The 27026-nt window shown below is 35.5% G+C and overlaps 3 protein-coding genes across 4 annotated transcripts; 2 read left to right on the top strand and 1 right to left on the bottom strand.

The window, feature by feature from the left end:
• Nucleotides 1-364: 364 nt before the first annotated feature.
• LOC133318097 (auxin response factor 1) lies at nucleotides 365-10775 on the top strand. 2 transcript variants are annotated; one of them, XM_061520045.1, is made up of 15 exons: nucleotides 365-473; nucleotides 814-896; nucleotides 2980-3095; nucleotides 3609-3704; nucleotides 3809-3865; nucleotides 4036-4188; nucleotides 4286-4370; nucleotides 5216-5306; nucleotides 5467-5631; nucleotides 5920-6039; nucleotides 6126-6201; nucleotides 6627-6792; nucleotides 6879-7357; nucleotides 9890-10080; nucleotides 10179-10775. In XM_061520045.1, the coding sequence occupies exons 2-15, from the start codon at nucleotides 860-862 to the stop codon at nucleotides 10348-10350; spliced, it is 2004 nt and encodes a 667-aa protein (XP_061376029.1). In that variant the 5' UTR covers nucleotides 365-473; nucleotides 814-859; the 3' UTR covers nucleotides 10351-10775. The 2 variants fall into 2 exon arrangements, with proteins under 2 accessions (XP_061376029.1, XP_061376030.1); XM_061520046.1 differs by having other exon boundaries at nucleotides 376-473; nucleotides 811-896.
• Nucleotides 10776-12689: 1914 nt separating this feature from the next.
• LOC133318041 (uncharacterized) lies at nucleotides 12690-13163 on the top strand. Its single transcript, XM_061519969.1, has one exon. It carries the CDS (start codon nucleotides 12690-12692, stop codon nucleotides 13161-13163), a length of 474 nt encoding a protein of 157 aa, XP_061375953.1.
• Nucleotides 13164-14121: 958 nt separating this feature from the next.
• On the bottom strand, nucleotides 14122-23829 carry LOC133318046 (zinc finger CCCH domain-containing protein 5). The gene is made up of 8 exons (XM_061519981.1): nucleotides 23352-23829; nucleotides 23115-23255; nucleotides 22868-23026; nucleotides 17747-17839; nucleotides 16952-17068; nucleotides 16460-16534; nucleotides 16033-16250; nucleotides 14122-15452 (listed from the first exon to the last, which is right to left on the bottom strand). Exons 1-8 carry the CDS (start codon nucleotides 23820-23822, stop codon nucleotides 14690-14692), a joined length of 2037 nt encoding a protein of 678 aa, XP_061375965.1. The 5' UTR covers nucleotides 23823-23829; the 3' UTR covers nucleotides 14122-14689.
• Nucleotides 23830-27026: the final 3197 nt, after the last annotated feature.

Here is a 27026-nt window from a genome sequence, read left to right as displayed (position 1 = left end):
GGAATGCGCGTGGAGAGACAACGGGGAAGATGCAGGGGTTTGGGGGCACGCATTGTATGGGTGTGCGCAATACGCACCCTGGGGAAGATGGGAACTAACTCCGCTCTGGCGGACAGTGAAGTCCATGTTTGACACATAATTATTGATCTTCTCTTCACCACTTCTCCAACCAAAAAGAAGCACTTTATTTATAGTATAGTATAGTACATAAAATAAAACAATAAAATAATTCGTAGCAAATAGCAATGCTCTCCAGGAAGCACAGATAAAAATAAAAAATAAATTACAGAGAAGTGAAGACTAAAGACTAAAGAGAGAAAATAAATAAATAAACAAGTTGGTAATGGTACTATATCTAAAGTCTAAACTAGTTTATAGAAAGAGAGAGAAAGGGGTAGCAGGGGAACAGAGGGATCGTGTCGGCTTCAACCAAACACGACCTTATCGGCGATCGAATTTCGATCTATTATTGTGTGAGTCTTCATTCTTCCGCTTTCCTTTTCTAAACCCTAGCTACTTGCCCCTATTTTAACTTGCTTTGGAATTCTGATTCTGATTTCCTTTCTTGTCTTTGTTCGGCTGCAATTCTCCTTCAATTTCCTGGATCCACCTTCTACATCTGTTTTTCACTCTCACTCTTCTCTCTCACACATTCACACGCTTTTCATTCCTCCTCCTCTTTCTTTTGCTTCATATAGTTAGGGCACACAACCACGTAAGCTGTTTTCTGTTAATAATTGTTATCTGCCTTGTAATTAGTGGGTGTGCTCTTGTTAGTAATCTAGTTAATGCTATTGTTTTCTTGTCTAGCAGAACAAAATTCAACCCTACATTCTCTGCTCTCTTGAACATTTCTCGTATGGCTTCAAATCATATATCAGCTGCGAGCCATTCAGGTTTCAGTTTATCATTTCATTTCACAATTTTTATTGCTAATTCTGTGTTCTTGCTGCCTCTTCTTGAAATAAATAAAAAATATAGTTACAATTACATTTTACCTTTATACCTGATTGGTTATTTTCCAAGTGCTTAATATTCTTTTTGATAATTGTTGAATCATAAAAACATATTGGAACGCATGACTATTTACCATGGGCTTATTCAGTTTTGGTTGCTGCGTAAGTATCTCTCTCGTTATGATTGACATCAGATGCTGCTTACATTCTGTTCATAGAAATTTTGTACATATAGGCTAGCACGGGTTGGCTCACCTACCACTTTATGTTCATGACTGTAGAAGGGGATTTGGGAAATGCTTGGGGAAATCAGGTCCTATTTATGCAAGATTTACAATCTCTAATAGTAGGAAACACGGAATTTACAATCTCTAATATTAGGAGACTAAGAATATAATGGAACTAGGAAATCAATGATAATAACACAAACCATATCCTAATTATTTACAAAATATACAATCCCTAAATAGAAGATATGGGTAGTATTTTCCTAAATAGAAGATGCTTTCCAGCACTCCCCCTCAAGCTGGAGCTTACAAATCATATGCAATGTATTTGAAATCATATACTTGTCACATATGAAATGTATTTGAGGTCCCCACAATGACTTTATGAAAATATCACCAAGCTGACCACTAGAATTAACAAACGCAATGATGATTTCCTCGGGGATTATTTCTCTACGATAAAGTGACAATCGACTTGGTATACGGAAGACCTAATTTGACACAATATGTGAGGCATCTTGATTATCTCAATATAGCTTCATATGATCAATGTTTCCAAACTTCAACTCACTAAACTATTGTTTCACTCATATAAGTTCATAAGTGATCATTGCCATGGCTCTACTCTCAACTTCTGCCTTGGACAACACAACAACATTTTGCTTCTTACTTTTTTAAGATATAAGGTTGTCATCAATAAAGACATAATATCTTGAAGTAGATCTTCCATCAATAAGTGAACCAACCCAATCAACATTAGAGTATCCCATAACATGAACATTACCCTTGTCTTCATACAATAATCCTTGATGTGGAACATTTTTAAAATATCGTAAGATTCGACTACATCAATCCAATGATCAACACATGGAGATGCTTGGTCATAGAGGCAAGGATTGGACTATAGACCATTTGGTTATAAAGGCTTTGATACGATATTTGGTAGCCAGGAGGAGCCCAAAGCAAGGGGAGACTTCTTTAGCTAAGCGGAAAACCACGACAAATGGGTTTTGACACCATATCTTAAACCAAAACCTTAAGGCAATGAAGTCTATGGTGTTTTCACTTATATGGTCCTCACTTAGTCTATTCCTAACCGACGCCGGACTTTATCAGTTTGCTTCCTCTCAAGGGGAAGCCAGACCATTGGCTTTGATACCATGTAGAAAGGATTTGTGAAATGCTTGAGGAAATCCTCGGTAGCTCCTTCTACTTATGCAATATTTACAATCTCCAATAATTGGAAATTAGGAAATTACAATATCTAATATTAGGAATCTAAGAGTATAATATAAGGAAACTTGGAAACTAGGAAATCAATGAACATAATACAAATCAGATCATAATTATTTACAGAATATACAATCCCCTAAATAGAAGATACGAGAAGTTCTCCCTAAATAGAAGATACTTTCCAACGATGACATCTGCATGACTTGTGTTCAAATCTTGGGATCTTTTGTCAGTAAGTAATCCCTAATCCCACCATAAATCCTCTTTTGGATTTGTGGTTTTCCTTAGAATGGGGAGAGCCTCCCTTCATCCCAGACTTTTTTCTCATAAAAATATAAAATAAAAAGATGCACATAGGGCTAGAGCTTGAATTAAATGATATCATCTAATGAATAGTTTTTAGCAATTTTTTTTCAAAAATTAAAAATCTAGAAGCATACAATCCCTTTCAGTGATTGTTATTTCACATGCAGTATAAGTTAGCATGTATTTCTCTTTGATTTTTTATTTCTTTATTCAAGGAGTCCCTGACCTATTCATGTCTTGTCATGTTTTGTTTACAGGGGCAACCAATGATGCTTTATACAAGGAATTGTGGCATGCCTGTGCTGGACCACTTGTCACTCTTCCTCGTGAAGGGGAGAGAGTTTATTACTTCCCACAAGGTCATATGGAACAGGTACAAGTTGCATGGGCATAGGTTATTTCTGACTTTAATTGCAGTGAGATGCTTGTTCTACTAGTTCTGAATCTTGATCCAGCGCGAATTTTGGATGCCGTAGCTTAATTGTTCTGTTTTCAATGGTTTAAGTCTTTAAGATTTTATTGGCATGGGTTCACCTTCTGATGTTTTATACTTTTATAACAATTTAACCTGAAAAATATTTGTTTGTTGTTGACCTGGCTTGCTTTTTTGCGGAAAATATCTCTGTTTGGTTGGTTATTTAGTTTTAAAACTGTGCTAGTGTTTGGTTGTATTTCTCTTTGCATCCTTTAGGTTTTGTAGTCTGTCGAATTGTTTATGCTTGCGCCTTCTGTTATTACAGTGTCATGTTTCAATTTCTTTCATTAACATTTCTAATTATAAGTAACTTTGATCCATGATTCCTGTCAATTTTTATGTCGAGTATAATATACTTTTTGTTGTATTTAAAGTTTTTGTTTATCTTACCTGTGCTTTTTTATTTTATAGCTTGAGGCATCTATGAATCAGGGATTAGAGCAGCAAATGCCTTCCTTTGATCTACCTTCTAAAATATTATGTAAAGTGGTCAATGTTCATCTTCGGGTGAGTCATGATTTTTCTTCACAATCTTACTGGACACTTTGTTTTTGTCATTCACTCATTTGGAAATTTATCATGCTTTACTGAAGCTCATTTTGGTTGTATAGGCTGAACCTGAAACGGATGAAGTATATGCACAGATAACTTTGCTTCCTGAAACAGATGTGAGTGCTCTTTTATTATTTGCTTGACATGGTCAATATATTTAACCTTTTCTGTTCTTTTGATTTATCTCTCAAATCATTTTTCCATTCATAGTGTTTCTTGTCCATTTGATTTTTCTTTTTTTTATCTCATTTTATGTATGTATTATTTTTCTGTGTTGTTGGTTTAGCAATGCGAGGTGACAAGCCCAGATGATCCTCTGCACGAACCTCCAAGGTGTGCAGTCCATTCATTTTGCAAGACACTTACTGCTTCTGACACCAGCACTCACGGAGGTTTCTCTGTTCTTCGAAGACATGCGGATGATTGTCTGCCACCACTAGTTAGCAACTTTTCTCTTTTCAAAAGTCATTAGAGACACTTGATCATGCTAATCTTTAGCTGCTCTTTACTCTTTATGATTCCCATGTTTTGTTCAGGATATGACTCAGCAGCCACCATGGCAAGAATTGGTTGCAACTGATTTGCATGGGAATGAATGGCGTTTTCGACATATTTTTCGAGGCAAGTAACTTGGCTGTTCTTTTTCTTTCCCAGTTCCCTCTTATCTTTGAATCTTGTTTTATTATGTTAGCTTGGTAAAGAAGATTCTATTGCAAGGGAGAGCCTTAAAGCAGTGATGAGGTTGTTCCTTTGTAACTGAAAGGTCATGGGTCCAAGTCTAGAAAACCTTCTTTTTGCAAAAGTGTGAGGATAAGGCTGCGTACAACCGACCCTCATCTCTACCCCCACAAAGTCGGGGAGCCTTTGTGCATTGGGGTTTGCCTTTTAAAGAAGATCTGCTGCAGTTTAGTTTGAAGCATTGGGTATTTCTGCAGATTTGATATGCTGAGCAAGCCCCATCACCCTGCTTGTGGAACACATGGCAATTGTTTCAAAGTACAACAAATTTTAGGACTGTACTTGTAATGCCAAGCATGCTTATCAGTAAAACTTTGCACATAGTTGTACTTGGAAGGGGATTAGTTTCCTTTTTATTATATCAGCCTTTCATGCAATATATATGTATATGTATGTTCCTCTTTTTCAATTTGCAAGTTAACCTATGGCTACTTAACTTCTGAAAGTTTTGTACCAGAACAAAACCAATTTTAGGTTTTAAATTTGAGGGTGTATAGTTTACTTAGTCATTTTAATTTTTCTCCTTATGGCCTGTTAAATTTTTTGAGTTAAGTTGATTTTACTCGTCAGTTGCTTCTTCAGTAAAGGTTATGTTAAATAAATCTTGACAGCTTTCATAAATTTGTGGGTTCCCACAGCCACTCAGCTATTATGTTGATGACTTTATAAAATGAGATTTTGATTTTCATACTGTCAGTAAGTTCCTGACTGCGTGGAGTAATTTGCAGGGCAACCTAGGCGTCACTTACTGACCACTGGGTGGAGTGTCTTTGTCAGTTCAAAAAAATTAGTGGCTGGTGATGCATTTATATTCTTAAGGCAAGTTGTTTAGCAGAAATATTATATCTCCCTTGGGAGGAGAAAAAAAGAAAAAAGGGGGGGGGGGGGGAGACAAAGTGCTTTGCATTTTTTTCCATGGCTTTTGTTTGTTAATGTGGTTAGTGGTTGTGGTTGCTTTTTCTTTCATGCAATATTCTAGGGGTGAAAATGGAGAGCTGCGAGTTGGAGTCAGGAGGCTCATGAGACAGCAAAGCAACATGCCCTCTTCTGTTATATCTAGTCACAGTATGCATCTTGGTGTTCTGGCCACTGCATCTCATGCCATTGCCACTGGAACGTTGTTTTCTGTATTTTACAAGCCCAGGTCTTGTATATAACACTATGAATTTATTATTCATCTTATATTTAATGTTTTTAGTTCATGATGTTGGTGTTATTTACTTGTCATGTTTTGCTAGTGAGTACTGATTTTTGATACCTTGAATTAAGGGAACAATTTTGTTTGTATATGTGCATGTGGCTGCCTGCTTTCATGAAATTAATGAACTATTTTCTTTTTGCGTGATATAATTTGATTGGGATGATATTTGAGTTTGCTTTTGTTGCTTTACTGAGTTTAGACTATTTGCTGACTTATCAATATTTATCTTAGGACAAGCCGGTCTGAGTTTATTGTGAGTGTCAATAAGTATCTTGAAGCTCAAAGTCATAAACTTTCTGTTGGAATGAGATTCAAAATGAGATTCGAGGGCGATGAAGTTCCTGAAAGAAGGTGCACTAGCTGGTTGCTTCAAAATTGATATTTTGATTTTAGCATATCATGCAATCTGATAAATGTTCCTCTCCCCCTGAATACAGGTTCAGTGGTACAATTGTGGGTGTTGGAGATAATAAATCATCTGCCTGGGCTGATTCTGAGTGGCGGTCATTAAAGGTTTGTATTCATGGTTTTAGTTACTCTTCCGATGCTTACTTTTGTAGTAGGCATTCAGTAAATTCAATTTGTTTTAAATGTTGCAAAATCCTTTTTAATTTTAGTAAATATACCAAAAAGTAGAGTTATTCTTGCATCTCTTTGAATTTCCCTTGAATGGTCAAATATTGACGTTGCTTTGTTTGTGGAACAATCTAGTAAATGATATTTCCTTAGATGGTTGGAAACTCATCAATGGACGCATTGACTGACCTAAAAGGAGATGTCATAAAAAATACATTTAGCTGCCCAAAATGGCTATGATTTTGTATACATGTTGAGTACAAAATAGAAATGCTGACACCTCCAAATTTCTATTCACTAGGGTTTGAAAATTACAAAGCAGCTTTTGGTTCATTAATCTTATGATTTATAATGTATTTCAGGTGCAATGGGATGAACCATCATCAATTTTGCGTCCTGATAGAGTTTCTCCATGGGAATTGGAGCCCCTTGTGTCGACCCCTACTGCAAACTCCCAGCCGACACAAAGAAACAAGAGATCACGGCCTCCAATTCTACCTTCAACAATGGCTGATTCTTCTCTGCAAGGTGGCTTGGTCATACATAATTACTCTATGCCAATTCTGTTATCCATGCTTCTATTCTACATAATTATTTTTTTCTCTGTGCATCAGGTGTATGGAAATCACCAGTTGAATCTCCATCTTTCTCTTACCGTGACCCTCAACATGGACGAGACCTATATCCATCACCCAAGTTCAATTCTACTGCCAGTAACTTTCTTGGTTTTAGTGGGAAGACTTCTGCTTCCAACAAGTCAATGTACTGGTCTGGTAGGATGGAAAACTCTACAGAATCCTTTTCTCCTATAGCACTTAAAGAATCTGGAGAAAAGAGACAAGGCCCTGGAATTGGCTGTAGGCTCTTTGGAATTGAGTTACTGGAGAACTCTAATGCAGAAGAAAGTATGCCAACAGTCACTTTGTCAGGAAGGGTCTGTGATGATAGGTCTGTTCCATCTTTTGATGCTGAGTCTGACCAGCATTCTGAACCATCAAATGTTAATCGATCTGATATTCCTTCAGTAAGTTGTGATGCTGAAAAATCATGCCTACAGGAGTCACAAAGCAGGCAAATAAGAAGCTGCACAAAGGTAGCATAACTGTTTTTAGTGTAATACACTGTCACCCCCTCCCCATTTTCTTATACAGTCCCAGACCTTCTTGGCATATTTTTCCTATGCACTAGTTTTGTTGACTGTGACAGTTATATATATTCGATATTGCATCTTCAATTTACGGAACTCTATGATGATTGTAGCTCCTGATGATATATTTTTAGAATCCATCTGCATCATTGACAGCATCTGATACACAATCAGCAAATATAACGGGGTAGGAAGTTCTAACCTGTAGCAAATGTAGTTTATTCCCACCTGATGCACTATAAATTCCAATGTTTTCGTATGCGCCAGAATCTTTATCAAATGGTGCATCTAGGAAAAATGTTTCTCCTTTTTCTTTGAAGCCTCAATTGTAGTTTTGACTTCTCTACCATGGCCATTCTGCGATTTTGGTCCCCTTAATTTTTTGCGGCAATTGAATCCCTCAAAACGAAGTCCTGTTGTCAATCTGCCACCAATTACTAATAGAAGTTAATGACATGGCTAACAATTTATATATGTAGCATGACACTTTATTGAGCTGACATCTTGACGGAGTCACTAGTGACTATAATCTCTTTAAATCTCCCAACATTAATCTATTTAAGTAGATTAAAGTCACAAGTGGATTCGTTAAGATGCTTTACTCAATAAAGTGTCTTCCCGCCTATGAACATCGTTGGCTACGTCAATAACTACTGTTTGTAATTGGTGATTGATTGAATGAAGGATTTGAATTTGTTAATTAAAAAAAAGGGAGATTTGATTGCTACAAAGAAATTATTAGGGGATAAAAATCCTACATTTCCCGTAGTAGGGGGACCAAAAGTGCAATCAAGCCTTCGTAATAGAATACATAAATTTTCATTAGCCTGAATATTCTCTTAGAAGTTTGGGTGATAGAACCATAAGCATGGTTCAGGAATGGTCGAAGAAGGAGAAGGCCTTACAAGTTTATACCTGTACGCCTAGGACTGCTAGAGCTTAATTGTAATTATGAGGGAAACATGTAAGTGCAATGGGGAAGTTAGTTATCGAGAGTATAGCTGACATAGAATATAGATCTGATACAAAATAGAAAATGTAACGAGTACGTTCTATTTAGAAGTACTGCTTGTTAGAATAGTTAAGAGTATATCTAAAAATATCATGATTATGTGTTAGAATAGTTCAATGTATCTTAGATGATCTCTTAAGATGTTTCCATGATTATATCTTAGTATAATTTCGGGTACCTTAGATGATTTCTGAGGATTGGTTTTTATGTTTCTTTATATTTCATGATTTGTGTTTTTATTTAATTAGGACTAGAGTATGCTATTAGTATAAGTAAGGGATATCGCCTTGTCTTTTGTAACATGTCATTCATATAAAATCCAGTCTTTATTTTCTCTTTTCCGCCTTATGCTAAATCCCTATAATCTTTACATGGTATCAAAAAGGTATCGTCCTCCATGACCAGTCCCCTTTTTTTTCCTTTATTGAGTTTCCATAAATATGGAACTCTATTATAACAATGTTATCTCCATTATTCTTTTTTTCTTGTATATGATGCACAAATTCCGACCACCAAAACCCTAGACTAAAGACAATTACTAATTTTTTTTTCTTTGCTCTCTTTCCTGTTGGGTATTATTGTTGATTTTCCAATGCTAGCTTGGCATTGAGCGGGGAGATCAAGAATGAGAAAGTTAGGTCTTTCCATGCTGATGAGCAGTTCGACAATCTTACCAGTAGTGACTTTTCTTCCCATATTCATTGTGACTCACACCAGCCTTGTCTTTGTCCCAGATGCAACTTGGCCCTGTCTCAACTCATAGACGCGATGCTTTTTACATCATCTCTAGTCTTAGATGTGGTCTGGTCCTGTCTATCGCAGTTGCAATCTGGCCCCGCATTCGTCCCAATTTTTTTTCCTGAGTTTTAATTGGGTTTCTTAAGATTTTTTCCCCTATAACTTGAAGCTTCCAATTGTTCTTGATGAACTTGGAGAAGTTGTAGTTCTTGCTATCTATAATTGCTAGCTAGGAAATTTCCCTTGATGACCATTCTAGTGAAATCTCTTCTTCCTTAGTCATGTAACATTCCAACCAGCTCTTTTGGTTGATAATCATTCCAGTCATATTATTGAGTTACCTTTCCTGCAATGCTCATCTCTTTGACATTTCTAGCATCCTTGACTTCACTTTCTAGCCATGTTTTGTGAAGCCTAGATTGTTTTATTTGTAACAAGCTTAAAGCTTAGTAAGCTTTGGCTTAAGGGGGAGTGTTAGAATATCTAAATGATATCTCATAATATGCTAATTCTGTCCTAATTTCATCATCAGTACAATATTCCTTTTGTAGATAGGAACCGTTTCTTATCAGAGGTTTAAAAGGCTTCTATTTTGGGTGGTTCCAATTGAATTTTATTGTTCATCTGGTTTCTCTTGAACTAGATAGTGGTTTAGCATCCTCTATTAGAGGGAAGTGCCTGCATAGTATAATAAGATTATTTATGATACAAATTTAATATTATTCCAGGTTCACATGCAAGGTATGGCTGTTGGAAGGGCTGTGGATTTAACACGGTTTGATGGATACGAGGATCTGCTTAGTAAATTGGAACAGATGTTTGACATCAAGGGTGAGCTCTCTGGATCCACAAAAAAATGGCAGGTTGTCTACACTGATAATGAAGATGATATGATGATGGTTGGAGATGATCCATGGCTGTAAGATCATTTGTTTACTTGGACACTTCTGTTTGTGGCATAATATTATGCACTTTTGAATATATGTGTATATTAAATCCTTTCTTGCTAAACTGCAGTGAATTTTGTAGCGTTGTGAGGAAAATTTTCATCTACACAACAGAGGAGGTGAAGAAGCTTTCACCCAAAATAGGACTTCCAATGAACGAAGAAGTTAAACCAAGCAAAGCGGATTCTGAGGCAGTAGTCAATCCTGAAGACCAGTCATCTATTGTGGGGCCTGGTTGCTAATTCTCCTAGGTCTTCCAATACTTTTGTTGTTATATACAATAAATATTGGCAGGAAGTAGAACGTGAGAGAAATGAGAATGAACCTGGAGAGCACTTCATTCTGCATCTATGCTGGAGCAGCATGACAGCACCAACGCAGAGGGCTGGTTTGATATAATGCTGTTTGATCTACCTAGGCTTCCGGTATTGTGGGTTTTTTTTATTTTATTTCTTCTATAGCTCCGTTTTCGCCAAGAGTCCTGAGGCCCTTGCTTGTTCATTTTTTAATGGGCTGCGAGCGTGAAGATATGTCTTTGGTCAAGTACCTTACTATGTATGCATTTGTTTTTTGGTTCTTTTGTGTTTCACTTGATGTGAGGCATCGCATTTCTGTAGATAACTTAATATATGTGTAATCTTTGAATACTATTTAATGTATGTATATCGAGCCATTTTTTATCATTTCCTTAACTGAATGCACAATCTGATCTCTAGTTTTTTTTTTTTTTTTTTTTTTTTTTTTAACATTAACGATTTCATCGGCTGGGCAGTTTCATTTGAATCACTCTGATCACACAAAACTTGGCTGGCTATTAAATTAGATGATTGATGATCAAATGGTGGGGGATGAACCTCTCATATAACAAAATATCACAACTGCATGTGAGATCATCTCAGCCGTCTATAGGTAAATCAGTAGTGAAGAGAGATTAGAGAGAAAAAGCATTAGGGTAGAAAATAAGGAAATGATAACCGTTGATTTGTTCACGAATGGTTTGAATTGTCTTACATAAACTAATCACGTTAAATGAGATATGAGATTATCTATTCCTCTCGTGATGGGTTTCAGCGTATGATTGCTCAGTACTTACTTTGCAGGAATGGATCCTCGTGTCTCATGAGGTCATGTGGGAGGATACCCTTACATGACTTTACTTCGCATGAGGGGAATCAGTCTCCTCGATCAACATTGTATCTTGTGGCTTGTGCAACTTTTTCTATATTTTATTTTTTTAGCTTTTTATTTATTATTAGAAAGTGGGATTTCACTATATATTTCTCAAGATTAGCACAGAGAATGCCTAATGTAACCCGTTGGTTTTGTATTTAAGCTCCCAAAGCCAGTGTAATTTAATTGATAATTCTCAAGTTATTATGGTTTTTTGGCATTTTGCATTTTTCTGGAACTCATTTGGAAAATGCAGTTGTCTTTCCCTATTTTCATTTTAGAAAATAGATTGGTTTAGGATATTATGAAAATAATTAACTTTCACAAAAGAAAAAAGAAAAAAGAAAAAAGAAACTTCACTTGCGACTTTTTGAACCTTTTTTCTGGAATAAATTGAATTAAAAAAAAAAAAAGTGACATTAAATTGGGTGAAAAAAGTGGACGGTTTCAGTAGTTTCACAAGGGCAAAATCTCTTGATTCCATTGGTTTTAGGGATCAGAAGTCTAGCTTTGGACAGATCATCATGCCTTTCGTGTCTTTGAAGGCAAGTAAGTCCCTAGGCGCCGGGAAAATAAAATAAAATAAAATAAAATTCACTAGTAGTTTTTTATTTTCATCTATGTCAAGCTTGAATTTTTAAATCAGGTCTAAATTTTGTCTAAGTTCAACAATTAAGCTTAATTTTGAAGTCCAAACCTTAAATTTTTAAATTCGAATTAATTTTTGGGGCAATTCCAATTGCGCACCCTAGGAGCCATACCTGGGAATTGAGTACCAAACTCGGTACTTATTTTTTACCAAATTAGAAAATTTTCATTTCATATGAATTTATGCCTTTATTCATATTTCCTTTTATCTCCCAAAAATTTCTTCAAAGCGTTGATTTCCGTCAATCTAACGATTATAATTTATTGGGTCACACTTATTAATTAATTATTAAATTTCAATAAATTACAACCGTTAAATTGACAGAAATCAACGATTAAGATTTGATAGTAAGAGGTGGTAAGAAAAAAATATAATAAATATAACATTTTATTACATGAGAATATATGTATATTACATGAGATAAAATTTTCTTTAATAGATTTCATTCACTTTTTTGTGTGTTGAAGGAGATAATTTTATCTCACGCCCAAACATATTCGGTGTAAATAAATTGATGATCCTTCTACTTGTGGGCCTAAAATGGAATTATTATGTAACGGAAACTGAGCTGTAGAAATTAGAATAGTAGTGGATAGACAACGGTCAAATATTTGAAAACAAAGAAGAAAATGTCTTCAAAGCGCGCTCCTATTAACGGTAAATCGCTTTCCAAAGATGTTGTAATTGCATATTTGACATTGACATTCATATTCATATATGTATGCGACAACAGCATAAGCCAAGCCATATCCTCTCGTATTAATGAAGAACGTAATCAAGGCTGTGAAGAAACTCAAGTTGTGGGCCAAAAAGAAAAGGAAGAAGAAGAAGAAGACCCATGAGCATGAGCATGAGCATGAGCATCCTCCTCCACCACCCTGTCACTATTGCTGCTCCTCCACCTTCCAGCCATCTGCTCCCACATTACCTTCATCTTCATGGCTTGAAGCTGAACCCAACTATGGGACATTCTTGCCACCCCAGTCCCAGGAAGTGGTCTATCCAATTCAACCACAACAACAACCACAACCACAAGACATTGCTGTCAGCAGCAGCAGCAGCTCTAACTCATTGTATCAGCAATATATGGTTTCAGTTTCAGAACCAGTTTATGGCATTCCACTACTGCCAGTAACAAGAGAGAGAACAGCTGGTCATTTTGGATGTGTTTTTAGCTATGGTACTAATTTGTTTCGCTGCTTATGCCCATGTTTTCATATTCGAGAACTAGTTTGAATCCACTACTTGTCTCCCCTTTCGCAACTCATGCATGCTCCTCTCTGTCTCCCCTATTTTTTGTTGAAGATCTTTATGTACCACCCAAACAATATTAGCTTCTTTAAAGTGCTCGAGATAAAATATAGAAAACTTTGGAGATAGTGTTTGAAGTTTAAGGATGTAATAGTCAATGTTTAATCCTCCAAATCTTGGATAGCTGAACGAACAAATGCAGGTGGCCTGGTTCTAAACCTTATCTGCTTAATCTCAATAAACCAGACTGATTATATGTGAACTAGTTTATATTTATGTGTATCACTTGAATTTTTGAATCGCATATTGTGTGCACTGTGTTTATATGCAGTTATTAGGATGCATTTCATCGGGACAATGTTTAAGATTTTTTGATACTCAGAAGTATTCTGAAATAATACAAATTTATTACTATTCAATATTTGTTTTAAACTAAGAAAAGACAAAATATAAGATTCTGACAATTTTTAAGATTTTCATATTTATCATTCAATATTTTTACACTTTAATCTTAATAACGATTTATTAATAATGTTAATATATTTTCATATTTGCTTTCTCTCCTCAATACCAACTCAAACTCCTCCCCTTCTTCTCTCTCATTTTTTATTTGGGTTGTCATTATCATTTGCTGTTTGGTTCAAAGGCCTATTAAGATACAATGAATCGATCGTATTAGACACAGCAATTCAAACGTAGTCGGAAGCATTCTGGTGGTCTTCGTCTCCGACGGAATCTTCACGTGTCTTGAGAGTGCTTGGGCTTCGATGGAGTTCAGCGGGAATCACAACCTTAACGCCTTCCTTGCATCACTGACAAGCCACAGAGAACATGGAAACAAAGAATGGAAGAAGAAAAGAAAAGAAAAGGGCAAGATGCTCCAGAGTGGCAAGTATTCCACTGCGCATAGTAAAATATTCGAGCCTATTTTACATTTGCCAGTTGGCAGGAAAACATTACAACTGCTTCCAAAGCTCGGATAACACAAGGACAACGAGATAGCACTCCCGTTAAGTGCATTAGTCCAAACAAAATGAATAAATAAATAAATAAATTTTGACTTGACTGAAGTCTAACTAACAAGTACTGAGAATATCATACAAGTAGAATTAGGAGTGTCTCAGTACCAAAGTCGCAATTCTCAAGCAATGAAGAGAGTTGAGAATCCCAAGCAACAAAACTAAGGCTCTTCTAATCCCCACTCTTCCTAAATCCTTAAGAAATGGACTTTTCTAGGAAAACTAGAAAGCCTTGGAAAAGATTATTACGCGTTAAAATACCTTCTAGCAAAACCATCACATTAGAAAACATCCTGTCAAACATCATATAACCCTGACACTAAATTCATCTGTCTGCAACTATTTTCTGGAGTCACAGCCCTTCCTCAGTCATTGCTTAACCATGTTCTACCAATATTAAGATCATAACCAGTCTTCTCAATATAATAAAAAAATTTAGATTCTTTAGTGTGTTATAAGTAATTATATCTTCCTTTGCTTTCATGACGATGTCTATCCCCGCTTCAGTTCTTTACCATACCACTCTCCACTGCTCTCCTGACTTGCATTCTTAGTGTCTCCATTGATGGAATCCGATTTCTTCTGGTTTTTTAAGCTCTTCTTTTTGCGATGATATGCTCGTCTGTCACTCTTCCACCTAGACCAACCTCCATCGACATTGTCATTTTCATTCTCATAGTCTTTATAGTCTTCCTGAAGACCAGATCTTCTGAGTCTCAAGCTTTTCCTAGAGCCATCATGTTGTGCTTCCATGTCTCCTCTATCAAGCAAATCTTTCTCAGATTCAGATTCACCAATTACATTACTGTTGTCCCTGCTCTGATGTCTTGAGCTTTTCCTTTGGCCAATATTGCGCCTTTCTCTGTCTATATCCTCATCTAATCCAGCCTCATAAATCCAGTCACTCCTATCCCTGTTCCACTTTCGTGAGTTTCTTCCTTCTCTTCTGCCATGCTGTTTTCTAGTTATAGTAGCACAATCCAAATCAGAATCCTCTTGAAGGCTTCTGCCAATATCATCCTTGTTCCTATTAAAGGAGCTTTTCCTAGCGTGATCATGGTACTTTTCACTATCTTCCTCTTTATCAGTATCAGGAGTTCTGCCTCGCCATTTTCTTTTACGATTGTCTTTAAAGTTGGCATTCCATTCCTCATCCGGAGTTCTTTGCATTCTTTCATCTTCATGTTTGCTTCTGCCATAACGACCACTATTTAATCGATCCATATTCCTAGATCTTGATCTTCTTGAGTGATACCTGCAAAAGATTATGATATTATAAGAACAAGTATAAATTAACATGCAAAAATATACAGAAATACTGACATAATGAGACAAAATATGATAAATAAAATATATCTAGACAAAATGAATAACTTGGACTTCAATCCGAAGAAATTTATTTAAGTTACTTTTTCTCTACATCCACAAATTTTATTAGCCATAAATTGTAGTTATTTCCCTTGATGTAGCAAGGGAAAAAGCAAAGCTGTATAGTGTAGTCTTCAAAAGAAATTCTTGTATTTGATAGGAAGTTCTAGATAATTGCTGTTTTTTTTTTTTGGGTAGACTTTACAACGTTCTCCCTGGAGGATTCTTGACGTTGATCTTTTGAATGATCTACAAAAGCAACATTAAATAGAATTTCCATCCTGTTTGCTCTAACCCTTCAACCTTTACAGAACCAATCATAAACACACAACTATTTCTTCCAACATGCCCAAAATTATCATAAATTTCCTCAATATACAATCATTTACAAAGATTCTCAATTTGTCCAGTAACCAATTAAATCCATTGCATGCCATGGAATGCGGAACAATAATGTGAAAGCACACCTGTCAGAATCTGCTATTGACATGTTGCTGGAGTTCTTCAGCACACTCAAGTTTCCTTCCTCCCTTGAGGTCTCATAATCATCAGAATAACCAAATAAAGCGACCATCTTTTTTACCCAATGTTTTGGAGGCCGTTTGTCCAAATTAGCCCATTCATAGTCTCCACCAGGATTACGGAAACAGTGGATAAAATTGCAAGCTGTTCCACGGCAACAAGTCTGTTAAGATGCAAAAGAAGAGCAGCATCAACATATGAATGATAACGATTCAGCAATTCAAAACACTTTCTCACACACTATTCGATGTAAAAAAACTTCAGCTGAAACCAATCGAGAGCAAAGGTCATAAGATTTGCACAAATGTACCAGGCAGCAGTTGGTTGAATCCAAAAGACAAAATAAAGATAGTCACTGCTATACTTGTATACCTTGAAACCAGACTTCATATACTCGCCACATATGGCAACCTTCCATCTGGTCAAATTAACAAATGTACAACTTACCTGCCATAAATCATAGTCAGACAAACAGATGGACAATGTCAAGAAATTCAAGTATTCTGCACTTGACCGTAAAAATCCTAAATCTTTCGATCTACCAACCTAAACTGTCATCTGTCAGAGAAACTCTAAATTTCACATAACCTTTCAGTACAGAGCTGAACCTTCTCTGCCTTATTCCAACCTAAATATGGTCTACCATTAACCAGTATTGCATCAAATATTAGTTCAGGCTTTCCTTGGATTTAACAGGAGTTACAGCACATTAATACAAAACCAGGAAATTAACGTGTTACTGAACATACTAGAGGAGAAGTCCTAAGTATATATCCAAAGGCACACAAATTACTATCATACGTGGAGTTTTAATGAAATTCAATCAATCATACTTACAACATTCAAGATATAGGAATGCAATACCTGTTTCCCAGCAAAGTAGCGACCATTAACTGAGTTATAAGCAAGCAGAGCAGAATCCAAAGATTTATACTGTACATAGACATTTCCTCGCAAGTGATATGAACCATTCTTACACACCTGAGAGGGATATATATATATATATATATATATATATATATATATATATATATAATAGGATCAATGCCCTAGATTAAAGAAATTGTATAATCGGAAGGTGCAGGGAAATAAAAAAGAGATATCTAAAGACCTTCAAATTTGATTTTCACATCAGCTTCAGATTTCAGTTTACAAAATATTGTTCTTCTTCTATTTGCTTCACAAAATGGAAAAATTGATATCCCTTTTTTTGACTCATTTTTAAATACCTCCACAATTTTATTTTTTTCAAAAATGTTGGTTTACATATAATAAGAAAAGAGGGAAAAGGATAAGACATAGCAAATAAAAAAGGGCAACTTGGTGCTATAAAGCTGCTAGGCTCAGGGTCCAACAAGGGTCAGACCCATTGTGAGTTCATATTAGGTTGCCTTTACCTTACATTTGCAAGACATGACAAATACATACAGAAAATGCTTTAGTAAGTTGTCCAATTGATTTTTTTTCTTTCTCTATATAGATATATATAAACCATCACGGATTAACATTTATGATGTTTGGTGTTCCATATAGAACCTTGACAATTCTTTTCTATTTAAAAAAAAATTGATATGAAATAATGCCAAAATTGTTTGAGAAATATGATGTCAAAATTTCATGTGTAAAATACATAAATATATATGCATAGTAAAAAAGAACCTTGAAGTTGACAATTTCTCCAAACTTCAGGAACTCTGTGTGAACATCCTCATAAAATTCCTCAAAACAGCGTTCAACCTCCTCATCTGTACACTGAAAAAGTAAACAAAACAAGAATTTATGTATTAAAATATGATAAACATAAAACATATAGAGTAATAGTCCAATGAGTCTTACATGGATGGTCAAAATCAGTTTTACTCAAATATAATCTTGACCATCCGTGTAAGATTGAATGGTAAAGATCAACTCCTCTCACACTCTCACTTAATACGCCCCCTATCATAGTTGTTAAAAATGCACTATTCATGATTTGAATCACATGATTTGATAAAATTCGGTAAGTAAGCGATTTGTATCATGTATAATGTGATCTATAGGGGATGACTTTGAATTGTGCAATATATGCATGAATTGGTAAGAATCGCACCATTCAACAATTTAATTATTTTTTTTCTTTTTATGCGTTTCCTTCATTAATTCTCATAAAAAAAAAAGTCAAATAAGCATAAATTGTTAAATAAAAAAGAATTAAAGGAGTGTTAATGAATGCATTTTATTTGATTATTCAATTGCCCTATTTTTATTCTTCTCAAGCAAGACTTTCAAACAGTCACTCAGTCATATTATGTATCCTATTTGGCTATTTCATTGCTCTTTTTTATTTTTTATGAAACCAATGCTTAACACCTGTTGGAGAAGCAAACATCTTGCCTTGGCAGGGCCCAGTGTGGAGTCAGAGTCAGATCGAACTATGGCATATAGGCTGGTAGGGGTAAGTAGAAAGAGTTGCACCCTGACTAACAACTATAACTTTTGGCCCAGTGGTAACTGCTCGATCCAACACTTGGTATTAGAGTAGAGGTCATGGGTTCGATTCCCCGGGATTACACTTTGCAGAAGGTGGGTATTAGTGGGGGATTGTTGGAGAAACCAACATCTTGCCTTGGCAAGGCCCAGTATGGAGTCAGAGTTAGATCAACCCATGTCACTAGGGTTGGTAGAGAAAATTAAAAGAGTTGCGCCCTAACGAACAGCAATAGCTTTTGGCCAACTGGTAAGCGCTCGATTCAACAAAACAATCACTGCTCCCTCTATATGCACCTATTTGGCTATATCATTGCCTTATTTTAATTCTTATGAAACATAGGCTTCATACTGTCACTTTATATGACTCAATTATGATCTATGGTTTTGTTTTGTGAGAGTTATTGTCAAGTTGTCATATCAGTTTCTAGTTTAAAATTAGTACATCGAGCATTATACATCATTCATATGATATATTTCAAGCAATTATTCGTTGTGTCTTTGAATCTTACAATTCAATACAATTTATGATTCAAATATTAGTTTGTTGATTCGCAATTTGAATTGTGATTGGATAACCTTGCCCCCTTTATATACGTTTAAGTTGACGCCCATGTAAATAGTGTCTATGTTCGTTGTATGGACAAACTATAATTATGTAATTATTACGGTAATGAGGATAACCATGATCTCTATATTTATTACTTTTCTGGTTATATAATCTAGTCTCTGTTGTGTAGTTTAGACACACAGTTTCAGCCAATGTCTCATGTTTCCTCTTTACTTAACATGGTATTTAAAGCTTGACAAGAGGCAATCCTATTTTGTGCCTACCCGATGGATCCATTGCTAAGAGTGTAAATAAGCCAAGTCAAACTAGACTTTAGTTTAAATAGGCTAGACCTATGTTAAATATTGAGTTTGACCTGACTTTTTAGCCTGGTGTAACCTAAATTATAAGACTGATCTGACCTATATTAAAAAAATAAAAGGCCTGACCTAGACTTATTAGCCTATCAAGCCTTCAATATCTATTAATTAGAAAGAAAAAAGAATTACGATATAAGCTGGTCCGTAGGTTTGTAGGCCATACTTTGTAAAAATAAGCCTATGACCCTGTTTTCTAAACAAGTTGTTTTAAGACTTGAGCCTACTCTATATTGCTAAATTTATTAAACTAGACCTGACTTGATGTAAGCTGGATCGTACACCCCTGATAGGCCGTTTGACCCATTTATCCTCGTAACCATTTCTGGTTGATGATAATTTTTTTCGAAAAACCATATTTTCACTTCGGTTTCTAGTCTCTCGTGTCATGTCATCCTCTATACTCCTTGTTTTAGCATCATTTGCCGCCACCCCCTCTAAATCCGAAGTGCCTTTCCTTGTTCGGCCCTTCCCTGGTAGGCCTGCTTATACAGCCCATTGGATGCATCCAATCTTCGGTCTGCTTATTCTCTTCTCTGGTGCCGCCCTCTCAACCGCATGTGACAGCACATATTTCTAGCCACAAACAACTGTGTCGTGCTCTCCCACGCCTCCTTTCCTCGGATCTGGTGTTTACCAACTTAACCTGCACCCCGTTGGTGTCCATCCGACCTTTATCTCAATTGCCTAGGGTGCCCATGCCCTCCTCTACTAACATCTAGTCCTTTCCAACCTTTTTCTCCATTGCCCAGCGTGAACCATTGTTAAGAACTACTTCAACCCAAAACCTTAAGGTGTTGGGTGAATGTCTTTTTTAATGATTTACATTATTCTCTAACACACCCCCTCACGCAAGAGCTCTTTGAACTTGAAACGTGGATATTGCATAGGCCCAATTTTTTTTTTTTGGTTTTACTGATACCATGTTAAGAACTACTTCAACACAAAACCTTACGGTGTTGGGTGAAAGTCTTTTTTAATGGTTTATATTATTCTCTAACAAACATGGCTGAATTTGGTCCCACAGAGGCATCCAAAGATGTTCCGAAGGCTGAGGCCTCAATTTTCACCAACTATACGAGTGCACCTCTCTCTACAAACAAGTTGGTTGGTACTATGACACTTGGGCATCTAATATAGCTCTAGCTCAGCAGTTAATAATATATAGACCACCTCACTATAACAGCTGACTCGATCTATGTACCTGACCAGTCTAGATGGGCTAAGGTTGATGATCAACTATGCAGCACCATTAAAGCTACCATTCATCCTTCTTTGAAGTAGATCTTTTGCGAACATGTCACATGAGAATCAGTCTAGACTCAGGCTAAAGTATTCTATTTCAATGATACCCAACACCTCGATTGAGTACGCTGGAACTTCACGAGCGTCATTGCTCCTCGAAGGTTCAATGGTTCTATGTCTGCCTTGGGCAGATTCATGGAATGCTACATGACTTTAATGAACTTCTGCCCCCAACTGCAACCCCTGCCTAGGAGCTTGCATTGAGCTTGAGCAATGCAGTGCCTTCTTAATGTTACTGGCTATGTATGGGGGTTTACCCCAGAGTACTCCACCAAACATGATAAAATTTTGGGACCCTTGCTGTCCCAGCTTTGAACACGGTGTGATCCACCTTGCTATGTGGTTCAGCCAAACAAAACCGTTTGATGTGCCCCTGCTCCAGTTCCTGCTCCGGTCAATTCCTCAGCCCTTGTATTCCAATCATGCAACCATTCCTTATGACTTCAGAGAATTACTCCTTTAAACCAGTTTACTTAACTGGCAGCAAAAAGAGAGCCCCCTGCTCCAAGCTTCAGTTAAGGTTTTTATAATCAGCCTTTGAATTAGTTAAGGAATGATAAATATTCTGATACTGCATTAATGCATAGACCAATGTATTGATTTTTCAAAGTAACTTCAGTTTAAAATGTATTATTCATTTAGTATTCAAATTTGTAATGATTTTTTACATTATATTCAATCTGTATTGAAAATAGTACAATTTCATGAAAAATAATTCATTTATTCTATCTTAACCATCATCCCAAGGGCAGTAGTTAGCAAGAGTCTTTAAATAACAACAAGATTCATTGACTAAGTACCATGCCTGCTACAAGTCTGGAATTTTATGGTTGATAATGAAATATATAAGGTCTCAAGGTCGAAGTAAAATGGTCAGTATTATATATTAACCCCAAAAAGGTGCCAGCTGACATGAAGAGAAATACTCAACTAAGATGCACAATTCTATCTGAGACCATCTAATCACCGAAGAACCAATAAAACAAGAAAAAAGCACGCATGGAGGAATTGTAAAAGAGACTACAGAAATTTTGTTGACATAAATCACATAATCAACTTAGGCACAGCAGACTCAAACATGACACAAAAAATGTTAAAGTTATGTCTAGAATCCTCCCTCCCACAGACAAAAAATAAATTAAAAAATCACAATTGCGATGTATTTTAAGAATCACAAACTGCATCCGCTTTTTTTAGGTCTTGTTGCTGCAATCTCAAACCCTTGGAAGGTCATGACCATTAGCCTGCAACATAGCTCCATAAGCCATGACTCAGATATTGCACGACAATTACTTATGGTTAAGGAGCAAAAACATGTCAATTATTAGCGTAGGAAATTTTAGAAGCTATGACAAAGATTTTTTTTAAGAAAAAAATAAAGGATTTTGAATATACAATCTAATTATCTATTTTAAAAAATGTTATGTTGACATAATATTAATTGAAACATCATGGTAAAAGAATCTTAGCCTCCTACATAAGAAAAAAAAAAAAAAAAAAGTCATAAAAGTATGATGCTAATGGTATTAAACTCAGATAGTAAAAAAAGGTAGATAGATCAACATTTGATAGCTTATTCCCAAGCTCAGCTAGTAGGATACAACAGCTAATATCTTTAACTTCGAACAACCAAGGCCAAAACCATGAGCATCCACCAAAATGAATCTTGCAATGAATATCTGATTATTATTAAGTCAAAGAACAGACGAAATATCTATTAAGTAAGAGATATGAACTCAATAGACTCCTTTTACAAGGACAAATATCAGATGAAGCAACTGTACGAAGAATTCTGCAATCAAGAAAAATGAATTTCAGCCTATCAAACCATACACACTTTATGCACATGAGACGTAGGAAGGGAATAATTAGAATAGCTAAAAACCAACCACAAAAAGGAGAATAGTATACTTTATATTGGATTTCATTTTTTTTTTAATCAATAAATGAAGCACATCACATGTAGACAAAAGACATAAAAGGTTTATTATTTTATTAAAAAGGAAGAGGATTGATATAGAGTAACAAGTTGTAAAATGTAGAGCGTAAGTGCAGAAATTATGAGGATACAGTGGAACAGACCTCAAGGCCATCATCTTGCTCCCAAGAAAGGCCAGGACCATTGTACATGTTTTTGATAAGAAAGGTGCATGACTTATCAGGGTAAAGATGGACTCTGCTACAACGCTGACCAAAACGACATGCTCCGGTTTTTAAATGAAAAGGACAATGAGCTTTGTCCTGCCACACACAAATAAAGATAATAAGAAAGGGAGTGAGATATTAAATAAGCATATTGATTGAGAATGAGACTATTAAAAGAGGAAACCTGTTCAGTTCCAAAATTTGGTATTTGTTGAGCAACATTGTCGAGCAACTGTTGAGGGGGTGATTGCGGGGGAAAGGGATTTGATGTAGGTCGATTATCAGCATCCTGTTCCTGATGATGTTCCTGTTCCAGTTCCTGTTCCTGATGATGATAATAGTTCATAATTACACACAGATAGAGTAGAGGTGTAGGTGTAGGTGTAGATGTAGGAGATGAGAAACGCAATTCGAACATTACCTCGTGTTCCTTGTTTGGAGGTGGAACGGTAACCCTAACCCTGACTTTTTTCTTCTTGACGATGATCTCATTTCCTTGCCAAATAATCTGTGGAGGACCTTCTTCGTCGACATATTCGTATTGATCATCATCAGCAGCAGCAGCAGCGTCACCGTCAGTCTTGGATTCGGATTGCTGGAGAAGCTTGGCGGTGCGTTCTTCTTCTTGTTCCTTGATCATCTTCATGTTCTCCATCCAAGCCCTCTCTCTCTCCTCGAACTCTTTAATGTCCCTTTGGATCCTCTCAGCCTCTTGCTGCTCCATCAACTGCATCCTCCTCTGTTCCTCGGGATCGTTGAGACGCGCCTCTTCCTCCTGCCGCTCCTTCTCCGCCATCTCCTTTCTAATCTGCTTCCGCTTCATTTTCTTCATTGCTTTTCGCTTCTCCTTTCGACTCATCTCCTTCTTCGTCTCTTCCTCTCTTTCTTCCATACTGAAACTCAACTCAACGCCTCGGGATAAAATTACTAGACGCATTCTTTTGTTTTTAATTTATACAAAGACATTATTTTACGAGTAAATATCATTTTTTTCTCTAATAAAAATTACGGTCTCTACTTTAGTTTTTTATAAAAAAAAATTAGTCGACTAGTTTCTATAAAATTTAAAGTTGATTCATTTTAGTTCTTTTAAGGGAACTAATATGAGTCTTTTTTGAATTTGTGAGGACCATAATTTCAACTCAATGAGTCTATTTTAAATTTGTTAGGGATCTCAAGACTAATTTTTTTTTGTAGAAGACTACAGTGAAGATCGTATTTTTCGTTAGAGACAGAAAAAATATTTACTCTTATTTTTCATTTAATTTCTAAAATGTTTTTCTACGCTACTTTTTTATTTATTTTTGAATTTAATATTGTTGTTTTGTTTAAGACTTTAATGTTTTTAAGAAAAAAATATAAATAAGTTATTTATATTCACTTTTAAAATAATATTATTTTGTGTAAAAAAATTATTATAAATCTGAAATATATTATATTATAAAAAGGAGAATGATATTCTGACAACCAAATTGTGTTACTACAAAGTGACTATCAATTAATCTCACCGTCAGATCGATTATGTTGATCCAACGGTTATATTTATTTTCATCTTTGTATGGTTATGATTTCCCATATTTAAAGTGAAAGCATTAAATATGGGAAATCATAACCATACAAAGGTGGAAATAAATATAAAGTATTAAATTTGGGAAACCATGACATACAAAGATGTAAATAAATATAACCGTTAGATCAACATAATCGATCTAACAGTGAGATTAATTGGTAGTCACTTGGTAGTAACCCAACTTGGTTGTCACAATATCCTTCCCCTTATAAAAATATCTTGATTTTTGTAACAAAATTATATCATTTTGAGCTCAATATAAATAACTTATTTCCATTGACCGCAAATAACTTATTTACTTTGGCGGCACGAAAAACAAATCCTCTGTTTAATGGATTTAATTTAAAAAACTTATTAATCTCTGTTGTTGGAGACATCTTATCTCATATTATAGAGATAAATATGTCAACCTCTTTAATTTTATTTTTTTATAAAAAATAGACATCATATATGATGTAAGAGGAGATATTTCCAATAACAAAAAAAAATATTTTACCTCTTTAATTCTATGTAGATGTTTTCATTGGGTTAACAACTTTAATTAAAGCTAAAGTTTATATGTTCATCTTACTCACACAAACATATAATAACATCTAGGGCTGTTTGGTAGGAGTATATTTTTTAGAATCATAAAAAAACTTATTTGGGATTCCAATTAACTTACGTTTGTTAGAGGTTTTGCAAAAAAAATTTCCATGATTTCAATTTGTCCTGCATTTTCATTCTAGTGTAAAATAATGGTCAAAATACCATGAAGAAATACCACAAAGTAGGTGGTATTCGGTGAATCCGGTTTCTTGGACAAATCTACTTGTTTTTTTGGGACTTTTTTACCCTTTTTGTTGCTGAGTAATGTGAAAATTGCAAGCATACGTTCCACGAATACCTGGTCTCTGATCTTGGAAGACATAAGTGCTGAAGGGGTCCAATACATTGTCTTCCTGTCGACTGATTTGCTAATATCCGATGAGTTTTGTGCTTACCATCCGATACTTGAAGCTAATCTCCATTAATTTTGTTTTGTTTGTTTTGTTTAGTTACCCTTTTATATCCATATTGACCTTTATCTTCCATAAAAAAATTTCATTGCAGCCTATGAAGTGTTGGGAGAGATGTTGAAGAAAACCCAGGGAGGAAAAAAATCATCTTTTCAATGAAGATGGATCTATGAAACCCAGACTGTAAATCATGCAAAAGTAAAAATACAAAGGGGTTATTTTTGTAAAATAATCTCATTTTTCTATTAATATTTTCTAACCAACCAAACATAGAATCAATAATTTTTATCTAATATTTTCAGTAATATTTTGACCTATCAAACAATTTTTTGATAACATTCTCAGAAAACTCACTTTCCTATCATATTTTCGGAAATCGTGATTCTCGAAGAAAAAAAAAAATTCCTCTGAAATTTTGTGGGCTTTGTTATTGGGTCACGGTCCACTAGTCCAGTAAAATTACCCACGAAGACAACTGTCCAAATGCATGCCCAGTTCAAATCTTAGCATGTTATATTAACTAGTTTTCCTTCTGTCTACTCAATAAGATGAGTTTGAGGTATATCTACTATGACTATAGACTATAGATATCTTCATATGACATTATTGATAGGTGGTCTGAGAAACAATTCTGGCCATTCTGCTCAATCAAGGTTGCGGGAGATGACTCACTTCAATTTCACTATCATATTAGTGGCATGTTCTATTCTTCCTTCCTATGGTACTTGCAAGCTAGAGGCTTGCTTTTGCGTATAAGAAATGAAACAAAGCTCGAGTGCACACGGTCTGAGCTTGCTTTCCACTCTCACTTTAGTGCACTTGAATTCAGACATGAGACTCATTTAGTATATGGCTCAATAAGAGATAATCAAAATATAGATCTAATATAATTAAAGAAAAATATTAATTGAAGATATCAATCCTAATACGACGACATCATATTTGGACTTGGGCTAGAAGAAGCACATAAGATCTACAATCCTAATACTTACATGTAAATCTTATAAATAAAATCCACAAGTATGGAGGATTCTCTCTCTTTACCGTTATATTGTCATTGTGCACACACGTCATCCTTTTGACAAAAGTCATTTTCTTCTTATTTAAGAGTATCTAATTCATAGATACCTTAGAGAGAGCGCATCTAGATTCAAGATTAATTCATTGGTCCCTTAGACTTGACATATATGTCTCCCAGACATAAGAACATTGATTATAAATAGCAATCACGCTCTGAACCTACCAAGAACATGAAGCATAGATACGTACATATTAATTTTGAGTAATAAAGAATTAAGATGAGATCATTATAAGTAAGCAATTTATACAAGTAAATGTGCTGTCCCACCCCACTTGATGGCTGAAATCCCATATGTGGCCTTTGAGTTAGACAAGTTATCATGTATTGAACATGATAATGCATGGGACGTTCTTCAGGGTCACCAATAGCAAAGTGTCTTTACCAGCCTCCCATAATTGGTTGTGGTGACTTCTTTCCCTCTTTAATATGCCAATAGCCCAATAGTAC

This window comes from Gastrolobium bilobum, unplaced genomic scaffold (assembly GCF_033153095.1).
Source record: "Gastrolobium bilobum isolate Gb01-03AN ecotype WA unplaced genomic scaffold, APGP_CSIRO_Gbil_v1 utg5420, whole genome shotgun sequence".
Classification (NCBI taxonomy): Eukaryota; Viridiplantae; Streptophyta; class Magnoliopsida; order Fabales; family Fabaceae; genus Gastrolobium; species Gastrolobium bilobum.
This window is presented reverse-complemented; position numbering and strand designations above follow the sequence as displayed.

Coding starts and splice junctions, on each gene's coding strand:
- LOC133318097 (XM_061520045.1), top strand. CDS start 860: ATGGCTTCAAATCATATATCAGCTGCGAGCCATTCAG. Junction 3,096..3,608: donor CACAAGGTCATATGGAACAG/GTACAAGTTGCA, acceptor TTTATTTTATAG/CTTGAGGCATCTATGAATCA. Junction 3,705..3,808: donor TGGTCAATGTTCATCTTCGG/GTGAGTCATGAT, acceptor TTGGTTGTATAG/GCTGAACCTGAAACGGATGA.
- LOC133318041 (XM_061519969.1), top strand. CDS start 12,690: ATGAAGAACGTAATCAAGGCTGTGAAGAAACTCAAGTTGTGGGCCAAA.
- LOC133318046 (XM_061519981.1), bottom strand. CDS start 23,822: ATGGAAGAAAGAGAGGAAGAGACGAAGAAGGAGATGAGTCGAAAGGAG. Junction 23,027..23,114: donor CAAATTTTGGAACTGAACAG/GTTTCCTCTTTT, acceptor TGTGTGTGGCAG/GACAAAGCTCATTGTCCTTT. Junction 16,535..16,951: donor GCTACTTTGCTGGGAAACAG/GTATTGCATTCC, acceptor GATTTATGGCAG/GTAAGTTGTACATTTGTTAA.